The sequence below is a fragment of the Monodelphis domestica genome, chromosome 2 (assembly GCF_027887165.1).
Source record: "Monodelphis domestica isolate mMonDom1 chromosome 2, mMonDom1.pri, whole genome shotgun sequence".
NCBI classification, from domain to species: Eukaryota; Metazoa; Chordata; class Mammalia; order Didelphimorphia; family Didelphidae; genus Monodelphis; species Monodelphis domestica.
In genome coordinates, this window is record NC_077228.1 from 529574988 (window position 1) to 529587080 (window position 12093).

Here is a 12093-nt window from a genome sequence, read left to right on the forward strand (position 1 = left end):
CATCAAACTGTTTAACCTACAACCAGGTGATTCACTCATCTTTTAACTGGAGATCTCCAACTCACTTGTCTTGTACAACCGGGTGATTCACTTATCTCTAGGACACTCAGAGATGAGGAGGCGGACCAGAACAAAAGCTGGGAGGTGGGACAGGGGAGCAGTTCCTTTGATTGGGGGCCCCAGAAATGGGTCTCCATTTGGCCTCAGTGCTCTGACATTCCTTAGGCACCTAAAGCTGGGCAATGTCCCTTCTGTGAAAGAAAAAAGGCTGTCCTCCTCTTTGACTTCTGAGCTCAGTGCCTGTGGGCTTCTTTCAGTGGTAGCTCAATCCCTGTCCCACGCAGTAGGGCCAGAGGGTGATTGCTACACGCTACTCCAAAACTAAGACATGACGAGGTAGTCATTTAAAAGGCTTGAGAAACCATGAGTTGATGAGATGAAATGGTAATCCCTCATTGCCCAAAACTATGATCTGACGCCTTCAGTGGACAGAGGTGGAGCCTGGAGAGAGGCAACATGGCATGGAGATGGCTGGGAAGTGGTTGAAAGGGCTCTCTGAGGCTCAGTAAGATGAGATGAAATAGTCGCTTCTCAGTCTGGGTGACAGAAGCAAGACCTTCAGTTGCCTATCAGAGTCCTACCAAGACACTAACGTGCCTTGGATCCCATCACGAGTTTTCCAATGGATTTCTTATTATAGTGGAAGAATTACAAATAAGAGCCCAGCTGTGGGAACGTAGGTATGTTTGGTGAACCTGTTTGTGGGAAGACACAGTATTCTCTACTTTGGAGCACGTCCAGGTACTCTACGACCGTTTCTGCTCTCTTTACTTTGTGCCTTTTTGATTGGCGATGGAGCCAGAATTCATATATAAAAGATCCCCATGGGGGCAGCTCAGCCTCTTTCCTCTCTGGCTGCATATGGCAATAATTGCCATAAGACTCCAGGTGGGCAGGGGACCTGTGGCCCTCTCTTCCTCTCCTTTCCCCCAGACTGACATGAAACCAAGAGCATATGGTCCTGCTCTTGCTTTTGTCCCTGTCTCTCCCACCTTAAGGGAGGAAGTGCTGGCCATGGAACAGACCAGGCTGAGACTATGTGAGCTTCAGAGGTGAGGAGAGAACCACAGGCTTGAGAACGGAGTCCGTGGCAGAATCTGAAGGTAGCCGGCCAGACAAGGAGGGAAGCCTGGAGTTATCTCCTTGATCCAGCCCAGCAAACAGTGACCAGAAGCTGCCTTCTGAAAGTGAGGGACAATGGACCTTTCTTTGTCCATTGGCTCTGTCAACTTTGGGAGAGAACTTGCTAGGTTAAATGCTTTGTGGTAGCTGTTTTCACCTTGAGCCAGGCTCGCCATAGACAAAAGTGATCCGGGGTAGAGTATGCCAGATTCAGCGGGGTGTGTTTGTACTTCTATTCTTGGTAAACATCCATTTTGTAAAATCATTCGTTAAATGGTTTAAATTTCATTTATAAGATAATAGGAAAGTCCTAAAGAGAGATGGAGCCAACTGCCCTCTGGGAAACCCAACTTAGCAGTGGGATACCAAATGGCTAGAATGGTTATGAGGCTTGAAAGTTTGCAAAGTATTTTCTCTTTATGTTGCCCTATTTCAGCCTCCCCAAAACTGTGGCCATCTTCATTCAAAAATGAAGAAACGGTATTATTAGAGAGGTTAAGTTGGCTTCGGAGGCGAAGAACTTGGTCAAAATCACCTGGCAGAGGAAGGATTTCAGTGGATTATTCTTGTCTTCAAGGCCAACTCCCTTCCCTTTGCTATCGTTCGTTAGGCCGTGAGGACTCATGCACTCCCAGGTCCTAGAGCCTGGGTTTCTCTGGGCGCTGTTCAACGACAGGGGTCATATTTGGAGGCGAGAAGAGGAGATGGGAAGAATGAAATGGGAGCAAAGGAAAGGATGTAAATGGTGGAGAGGGGAATGTAGTTGAGCAATGATTAAAGCATGATTAAACATGCTAATGGGAAGGCACCAAGGAAGCCAGATGTGGTGAGTAACATTCATATTATCCGGATAACATCTCATTGCAAATATTAGCTTATCAGTTCCAGGGCTTTTAAGTGCTGTTTCCAAAGCTGGACAAAAAGTCTTTCAGAAACTCCAATGCAATTTTTTCCTGCCTCCCCAGAGCCAGAGGGACAGGAGGGCAGGGGTGGAGAGACCACTGAGCTGGCAGGATGCAGGAAGGTGTCAAGATTCAGGAACATTGACGGGTCTGAAGGGGCAGTTTTCAGCAATGCTTGGCAAGGGAGGAGGCCTCCAACAATGGAGGCTTTTGGGAAAGTCTTACAGCCCCACCCCTAGGAGGAGCCCACAAAGTCCTTTAAGAGATGTGGAGAGTCTTCCTCCCTCTGAGAGAGTTCGCTTCTCCTGGGGATTAGAGGCTCAGTATTTGTGCTCCTCAGCTTGATCCTTGGTTTGGGCTTCCATGACTGACTTTCTAGGTCATGCGTTGCCTGGAGTGTATTTCTTTTTCTTGGGGGTCTACTATGCTATTCAGGCATCTTTGGCCCTCCTGAGGGGGCAGCAGTTCCTGACTCCCCCACTTCCTCCAAGGGATAAGAGGCCAAAGGGCTGGCTACAGAAGCTCCAGAATGGTGGGTTGGTGAAGGTTGTTTTCTCGATCGGTGGCTTCCTAGGAGCTTTCTTCTATCCATTAGGATCAAACCGATTGGTCTTTATTGATTGGAAAGACCCTGAGAGGCCATTCTTGAATCACATCTCATGGCATCATGGGACCATGTATGTCCTACTTCTCATCAATGGACTGGTGGACATAGTGAGTCAGTGCTGCCTGGCCAGGCAGCAGATGAAGCTGGAGCGGGCTGCCTTTGCCTTTGCCATCCAAGGAACCATACTGCTCTTCATCTTCCACATTCAAGGAAGGAATGCCCTGCAAGTCCGTGGTCATATCTTGTTGCTGATTCCCCTGATTTTGATTGCTCTGATTCTGCTCTCTGAACTCTGGTTCCCTGATGATCCTGTGTTTTGGATCTCCAAGGCATGGATGTTTCTCACACTTGGTTCATGGTTTCCACATCTGGGGAGCATCCTCTATTTGCCGGTTACTGGCCAACCTTGGAGGGCAGATAAACATGAAGATGTCATGTTCCTCCCCATCTTCTTCTCCTGGCACCTGATCCTGGATGCTCTGCTGATTGCTGGCATCTATGGACTCTGTAGCTTCCGGCACCATCGGTACCTTTCTCACCAGGGAGCAAAGGGCGCTGGGTACCAGCTATGCTCCACAGATATCAGCACTGAAGAGGTAAAGACGCTCATGGTTTAGTCACATCAGAAGGATGGCAGAATCTAAGATAAGAGATAGCTATGTTTTGTGCCATTTCTTAATTATGCAATGAGTAGTCCTAGAATATTTCCTTGGTGCAGAGCATGGCACATTATCTTTCTCCTGCCAGAAAGGATGGTTTTTCTTCTTCAATAAAAAGAACAGTCCTGTTCAAAGCCTCTTGCCCTGTCTGTTTTTATGTGAATGCATTTTCCTGGTTCTCTTATGGGATTTTCTGAAAACAGAGTGATCAAGGAGGTGGGGATAGGACTGTTCCTCTTACAGCTTGAACTGTGTCATGAGAGGGAGTCACAGTGTTGTAGAGAAGGTGGCAGGGATGGCTTACCTTTATGAAGAGGAGAACAGCCTCCAAATCCTACCTCTCACACTTTACTGCCTGTGTGACCTTAGGTAAGTAATTTAACCTCTCTGATAGTTGGTTTCTTTAGCTTTAAAATGGGGATAATCCTTGCAATACCTACTGTGCAAGGTGGATGAGAAGCCTAAATAAGAAGATTTATGTTGGATGCTTTGCAAACTTGAAAGCCTCATGGGAATGTTTGCTATTGCCATTATAAATTGATGGGGAGAAGTGGGGGCTGGTGCTCTGGGAGCCCTTGATTAAGTACACGTCCTCCAGACTCAAAGGCAATATGGTTACCTGTAGTCCTGGGCTCTGATAGGTGTCCATTTCATCTTATCATACTGAAGAATTTCAAGCCCTGTTGGGGGAGGGAGTCATGGTAGGCTAGAAGAGGGAAAGGGAGATCTGGAACCCACCGCAGCTGTGGCAGCAAGTATTTCAGAGGGAACAATGGATGGGTCTACAGATCTGGGATGGGATACTATAAGAGAGGGGGAGGGTGAAGGTGAATAGAAATGAAAACAATTTAGTCAGGGAAAGGATTTTTTCTTTAGCAGTAAGAGGTCCAGTAATGCAGGATGAGACATATAAGAAGGAAGAGGAGTATCCTATGCATTGGAAAATGTGTATCCCCTGAGTAGAAAAAACAGACAGTATTTATATAGGATATTTAACCTTTGAAAAGTACTTCACATTCATCGTTTCTTGTAGTCATGTGTATAACAACCCTAGGAGGAGGGTGATATTATTATCCCAATTTTATAGATGAGCTTTTGTCCAGGATCACCCAGCTAGTAGGTATCTAAAGCAGGCTTGAATTCAGTTCTCCAAAAATCTAAATCCAGCACTCTATCCATGACACCTTCCAGTTAGAAAACCAAGCAAAGAAGCAGAAGATAGAGAATTGGGGCAGTCCAGGAACCATGTACACTGGACTAATGTCCTAAATCAACTGTGAGAAGGGTCTGACTATGTGGTGACTCCAAAGGAGTCCGGAAACCTACTAAGGATTTAGAACAACATGTATCCCAGCTCCTGGATCAGGTATTTGAGCCATTTCATTTTCCTTACTTGAAGCTCCCCTTCCTCAGAGAATCCACCCAGGATTGTGGCTATTCTAAGAAACCCCTGGAAAGACAGTGAATTTATTGTATTCTATATCTCTCTTCTGCCTTATTCTCACATGCAACAGGTACATGGTTCATAACTATTTCTTTTCTGTTTTAAATTTCACTCGCCAGTTATTAACACTGTTAAGTGTTTTACTAAATTAAGAGAATTTTTGTCACATCCTGAGTTTGTGATTTTTGCTATGGAAAGTTATGGGGATTGGGGTTCAGCATAATTGATTACCGTAAATTCAACTGGGTGTGACCATCACCCTCCTAGGTCATCAACAATTGCCTAGGGCAGTGATGGTGAACCTTTTAGAGACTGAGTGCCCAAATAGCAGCACGAGCGCGCGCGCACACACACACACACACACACACACACACACACACACACACACACACACCTGCCCTTGTGCCTTACTCAGAGAGGGGAGGGAGGAAGCACTTCCATTGGGCTGTTGGGCAGAGGGGCAGGTGATGTAAAAAAATGTCCTCAGGCATGGTGAAGAGGGGTAGGGGAGTAGCCCAGCTGGTAATGAAAAGATTACAGTACAAGATGGCTTTTGCAAGAAAAAACAAGAGATGGAATGTTGAATGAACTGCCAATCAACCAGAGAAAGAGAAGATTCCAAAGAGAATCTGGTCAGGAGGCAGTTAAGAAGCCAGCAGCTGGAACTGAGGCACTTCTTCCCTTGGGACTGTTGGGAAGAGGCTGGCAGACAGACTTACTCTGGATTCCTGATTATCTATTGATTGAATACTAGGAAGACTGGGAGCTTAGCTCTGAAGAACCTTGTTAGTTTCATTATCCATATCTCCCCTTAGGAAATTAACCCTGTTTTCTGAACTTAACACCTTAGGAGAATCCTTCAATTGACAGGAAACTCTTAGAGATTAGGGAAACCTTATTTCCCTCTCACCTTCTCCGTTTCCCTTATTTCCTTTACTTTAAAAATAAAACCCCTTTTAGTAAAGAACTAGAGTGTGAAACCAGTCCTTGAAACCCTCTTAAATCTTGTCATTTGGAGAAAAGCCATTTGAAATCAGCTGAGAGAGACAGTAAGGGGGGGGGGGGGGGAGAAGGACTGCAAAATCCAGTCTTTCCCCTTGCCAGCTTCCTGTGTCCTGATCCTTATTACCGTATATACTCTTATAATAGCGTCTATTACAAGCTCCACTGCCTTTCTAGTAATGAACTCTGGCAAACTCTGTGATGGAGTGAGGGTGACAGTGCACATGCCCACAGAGAGGGCTCTGAGTGCCACCTCTATCACACGTGCCATAGGTTCACTACCAAGGGCTTAGGGGCTCAGAGTATTTTATGAGTTTTACTTAAAAATCTGTATTTTTAGTTCTACAGAGAAAAGAAACCATATAAAACTGGAACCTTTGACTCTAGCTGACCTCATTTCCAAGCAGATAAGTTGCTTCCGGTTTTTCTCTTGTAAAAATGGAGACTTGAATCCAGAACTTCAATCCCCAGAAGTCCTTGCTCCACTTCCCCAGAATGCTTTGTAATATCACTGAATTCTCACCTGGGCTGAGATCGAGATGGGGTATTTAACCTGATTGAAAAGGCTTCTGGGCTCTCTTTTCTTTCCTGTTTCCACTTGCAAGCAGACAGGTCTTTCATGATGTAGGTGAGATTGTCTAGGCCTCTCTCTCTCTGGCCTAGACACGTACTTTTCTTACTTGTATTTTTCTTAAATTCTCAACCTTTAATAAACCTCTAAAAATATCATACTCCTTGCAGAGAGAAACTAATTTCTTCCTGCCTCAGTTTCCCTAAATTTTAATCCTTACACTCTTCCACCTGAGGCAAAAGATAGGGAAGGGTATGAAACATGTTCTTTACCCAAACTGTGGGTATGGAAACCTTCCACATTCCTTCACTGTGATCTCTTCTGGACCTTGAAAGGAAAGCAGAAATGTTATCATGTACTGTGAGTGAGAAAAGGAGGGAAGAAGGAATGAAGGAACAAAAGAAGGCAGGAAGGGAGAAAGGTTGTAAGGGAGGGGAAGAAGGGAAGGGGGGGGGGAGAAGGAAACTAGTCTTTATTAAGTACTTACTATGTGCCAGGCACTGTGCTATGCACTGAGGATATAAATACAAACTAAAAGAAAGACAGTCCCTGCCCTTAAGGAGCTTACATTTTCAAGGGGGAAGGCCACTCACAAAAGGGAATTGGAAAAGGGATATGGATAGAAATGAAGGAACTCAGTGCAGAAGCATAGTTGTTTCTTTTTTAAACCCTTACCTTCCATCTTAGAATCAATATTGTGTATTGGTTCTAAGGCAGAAGAGTAGTAAGAGCTAGGCAATGGAGGGTTAAGTGACTTGCCCAAGGTCACACAGCTAATAAGTGTCTAAGGTCAAATTTGAACCCAGAATCTCCCATCTCTGGGCCTGGCTCTCAATCCACTGATCCACCTAGCTCAAAGGCATAATTTTAAACAGGAAGAAAGTAGGAAGAATGAAGCCAGGCTGGTGCCCTGGGCCCTTCCACAAAATGGAGTCTTCAAAAGAAACTTCCCTAATCCTCATAATAAAAGAAGGATGGGTCTCATTAATTGGGACAAGTACAGTAGGCTTTTCCAAAGCAAGAAAGTCTCAGGCACTGAAAGAAATAACAAGATGAGTCAGTAGTAGATGAGGCATGGTTTTGAAATCAAGAGAGTCAAGGACAGGGCAGGGAGAAGAATTCTTACTATAAGGCACGGTTTTGAAATCTAGAGAGTCAAGAACAGGGCAGGGAGAAGAATTCTTACTCTAAGAATTGTCCCTAGGGTTCTTCCCAGCCCACAAGGCTATGTTCAACCCTACTCAGTAGAGGAAAGCACCAAGGATGCTAGATGATCTTCACTAAGCTCTAGATGGGGAGTTGCTATAGACATCTCTGTGGTCTCTTGTCCTAGGGAAGAAATGGAGGGCTGCTGCCATGGTATCAATAGAGCATAGGAGAGTCCTCCAAGTAGTAAGGATGGTCCCAGCCAATATCTCCTAGGAGGACATGGTAGCAACAAATGTATGCTAATGCCAAGGACAGGCTGAGGAACACAAATACTGAAAAATAAGAGACCAAAGCATGAGATATAGAGAACAAATGATTGAACCCCACCTTGACTGCTCATACAAAGAATGGGTGAGACCTCAGAGTTTTCTCCTTCCCTAGGACAAGGCAAGTAAGGTCTCCAAGAAAAGAAAAGAAAAGAAAAGAAAAGAAAAGAAAAGAAAAGAAAAGAAAAGAAAAGAAAAGAAAAGAAAAGAAAAGAAAAGAAAAGAAAAGAAAAGAAAAGAAAAGAAAAGAAAAGAAAAGAAAAGAAAAGAAAAGAAAAGAAAAGAAAAAAGGAAAAGAAAAGGAAGGAAAAGAAAAGAAAAGAAAAGAAAGGAAAAGGAAAGGAAAGGAAAAGAAAAGAAAAGAAAAGAAAAGAAAGGAAAGGAAAGGAAAAGAAAAGAAAAGAAAGGAAAAGAAAAGAAAAGAAAAGAAAAGAAAAGAAAAGAAAAGAAAAGAAAAGAAAAGAAAGGAAAAGAAAAGGAAAGGAAAGGAAAAGAAAAGAAAAGAAAAGAAAAGAAAAGAAAAGAAAAGAAAAGAAAAGAAAAGAAAAGAAAAGAAAGGAAAAGAAAGGAAAAGAAAAAAGAAAAGAAATGAAAAAAGAAGGAAAGGAAAGGAAAGGAAAGGAAAGGAAAGGAAAGGAAAGGAAAGGAAAGGAAAGGAAAGGAAAGGAAAGGAAAGGAAAGGAAAGGAAAGGAAAGGAAAGGAAAGGAAAGGAAAGGAAAGGAAAGGAAAGGAAAGGAAAGGAAAGGAAAGGAAAGGAAAGGAAAGGAAAGGAAAGGAAAGGAAAGGAAAGGAAAGGAAAGGAAAGGAAAGGAAAGGAAAGGAAAGGAAAGGAAAGGAAAGGAAAGGAAAGGGATGAAATTCGTGCTAGCTATCTCCCTTGTTAGGATATGTGCCCATGAAGTCTAGCTTCCAATGCTCTGCCGCCCACTTTAGTGCACACCTTTTAAAACCTGTGGCCTGACAAAGAGGAGCAGAAATCTCAATGGAAACCATTCTTTCCAGGGTCAGCAGTGATGCTTTCAAAGATTGACCTAATCTACTTGTACCAAAATACTTATAGCAGGTCTTTCTGTAGTGATAAAGAATTGGAAATTGAGAGGTTGTCCATCAATTGGGGAATGGACAAACAAGCCGTGGTGTATGGCTACAATGGAAAACTATTGTGCCATGAGAAATGATGGATAGGATGAGTTCAGAAAATATTGGAAAGACTTCGATGAACTGACACAAAATGAAGTGAGCAGAACCAGGAGGACACTGTATACAGTAACAGAAATATTGTACTATGATCAGCTGTGAAGGACTAAACTATCATCAGCAAATCAGGGTTCCAAAATAACCCCAAAAGATTCATGATCAAAACAACATTATCCATAGCCAAAGAAGGCACTGCTGGGAATCTGGTTGCAGATCAATGCACGCCATCCTTTATTTCTTTCATGAATTTTGTGTTGTGTATGTGCGTGTTTTCAACTATAACATGGGGAATATGGAAATACATTTTGCATGAAAGCACTGGCACAACCTATATTAAACTTGGGGGGGGCAGGGAGGGAATGAGAGAATCTTAATTGTGAAATGTCAGAAAACAATTGTCAAAAAACTGTTTCTATCTGTAATCAAAAAAGGTTTAATTAATTGAGTTAAATAATTAAAATTTTGATTAATTAACTATAATTTTAATTGAAATAAAAGATTTCCAGTATCTGTCCCCTTACTATATTCCTACATAGCAGACGTCTAAGCCCTATTCATTTCTTTCAAGGACTGTTGTAATAGCCTTGAATCTAATCTTCTGGTCCACACGCCAATCCATCTCCACCAGAGGTCAAAATCATCCTCAGAAATCAGAGAAATTGTACTTTGCCCCTCTCCTGCTCAAAAGACTTCAGAGGCTCCCCATTGCTCCTAGAACCAAATACAAATCGCTTTGTTGGGTATTAAAGGTCCTTCTTGAACTGACTTATCTGTACAGATCTCAAGCCAAGAACAAAGTGGAGAGGCACAAATACTGATCCACATCCCCTACAGGGAAGCTGAAAGTGTCAGGGAGAGAAAGACCCCACCCTTCCTGCCCACTCTGGGAATCTGTGTCTCTACATTCTCTCAACACCTCATAATACACTGAGCACTTTATGGGCTGCTTTTAAGGGTGGGGCTGGAAGAGTCCCATGAGGCTTCCTCCTTTGTCAAGGCATTAACAGGAGCACTTGCCCCCCCATTCTCTCAACGTCCCTGACTCTTTCACAGCTTCCCAGATCCTGCCACCTTCCCTGCCTGCTCTAGCTTCTACCCTCCAGCCCCTCTGGGGAAAATTGTGTGGGAGATCTTAAAAGAAGCTAAGCGTTGCTTTCCCCAACATTAAGAAGACCTGAGGGTGTAATCATGGTTGCGATCAGCTGTTATTACTGTAATAGGACACATACTGACTAGGTCTGGCTTCCATGACTCCTCCATATGTAGCCAATCCATAGGCACCGTTTAACGATATTTTCCTTTTGGACCAATCAGGGATGAAATGATTTAAGATGGAGGTCACATTATTTCTCACAGGCCTCCCTTCAATTCAGGAAAGACTTGTCTTTGTATGATACATAGGGGGCAAGTCCTCTAGGAGCAGCGCACAAGCAGTGGGAGCATCCCCCTATGGAGGGGAAGGATGGCAGCTGGAGAAGAGAGGAAAGGAAAGGGCACAACTTCCAACATTCCATTCGGATTCTGTTTCAAAGCTCTGGTTTCTAAGGGGGAAACTCCTAGGTGATGAGTCACAAAGACTCGCTAGAGAGGAGTGAGGTAGGACAGCTGTAGCTGTCAAATTAAAGGCAAACTAATGGTTGCTTTGCTTCTTCTACTGGATTGACTTGGGAAGCTCTTCAAGTAGGTGGAGCAGGGGAGGTATCTGGCATAGTCTAAGAGATCCACAATGCTGAGCCACAATGTCACTTGGGTATGTCATGGAGGGTGGTTGGGGGATGGGACCAGATGGATAGGTTTGGGCCAGTATCAGAAGATTTAACTGATTTGGGAAGGCCAACAGAACCTGAAGTGACAAACACAGACCACGATAGGACAGGGATGGACGGTGGACTTATTATGACAAGGAAGGTGAAAGGGGATTGGGACAATCCTAAGCTAATAACAGCTACCTAAACCTCCCCAGGTTTAATGTCTCATCACCGAGAGTCTTCACAGATTTGAACTGCACTGATCCGTACTTAGCTGTCTAAAGAGCCCAGCCCCTAATATAGATAAACCTACACTAACCCCAAGCCCCACTTTTGTTGGGAATAGAGGTGGTGGGTTTGGCAGTTTGGCAGGACAGGATCCAGAAGGACCCCAGACCTAATCTTACAGACAGATGGCCCAGATGGTTCAGCATCACACCAGGAAGCTCAGTAGATGACAACAAGCCAGCAGGTAAGCAGGTGGGATGGGAGAGACAAGGTAGGAACAGGCACCAAGGGAAAGCAGCCAGTCCCTCCTGGTCAAACCAGAGAAAAGATCCAGCTCCAGCCTCAGTTAGCTTTTACTCCCACATTCTCGAAGTCTCTCCGTTAGCCTCATGCCTCTACAAACTTGCTCTAACCCTCTCTTGCTTATAACAGGTAGTAGCAAGTGAGGCAAAATGAGAACTGCAGCCCATCATGTCTTGGGAGGTAGAGTATATGCAAGTATTGATTTGAGGGCACCTTCTAGGCTGCCATCTGGCCCTTTTGGGAAATCTACTTCACTGGCCTTTTTGTGATTGGCCAGTTTCTCTGGCAAACTGCTTCCCCAATTCAGGCGGACATCTGCTTAGACTTCTTACCAAACAGATCTTAAAAGGGCTTCAAAAGGGCAGCCTAATGTGCCTTTCCAATGACTAGGTTGAATAGCTTAGGTCTTGCAAGCTGGTAGCTCCAGTGTGTCCCAGTCTTGTCTGTGGAGTAAAGATTTGCCACTGATTACCTGTTATGATCATAGAAAACTGCCACAAAAGGAAAAATAGGGACATGGCTATAATAAGGGGAAGATGGTCCTTTAATCTGGGGTCAACTCCAGGCAAGAGTCACTGAGCTATACAACCAAGTACATTGACAAAAATTCCATAGCCAGCTTCAGAAGCAGCTAGGTGAGAACACTTTCCATCCAAGAGGAAATGACAGGGCAGCTGGGTGGCTCAGTGGATGGAGAGTCAGGCCTAGAGATGGGAGGTCCTGGGTTCAACTCTGGCCTCAGACACTTCCCAGCTGTGTGACCCTGGGCAAGTC

The 12093-nt window shown here is 44.2% G+C and overlaps 1 protein-coding gene across 1 annotated transcript; it reads left to right on the top strand.

The window, feature by feature from the left end:
- The first annotated feature begins 2353 nt into the window (after positions 1-2353).
- TEDDM1 (transmembrane epididymal protein 1) lies at positions 2354-3504 on the top strand. Its single transcript, XM_007486188.2, has one exon. The coding sequence runs from the start codon at positions 2448-2450 to the stop codon at positions 3306-3308; it is 861 nt and encodes a 286-aa protein (XP_007486250.1). The 5' UTR covers positions 2354-2447; the 3' UTR covers positions 3309-3504.
- Positions 3505-12093: the final 8589 nt, after the last annotated feature.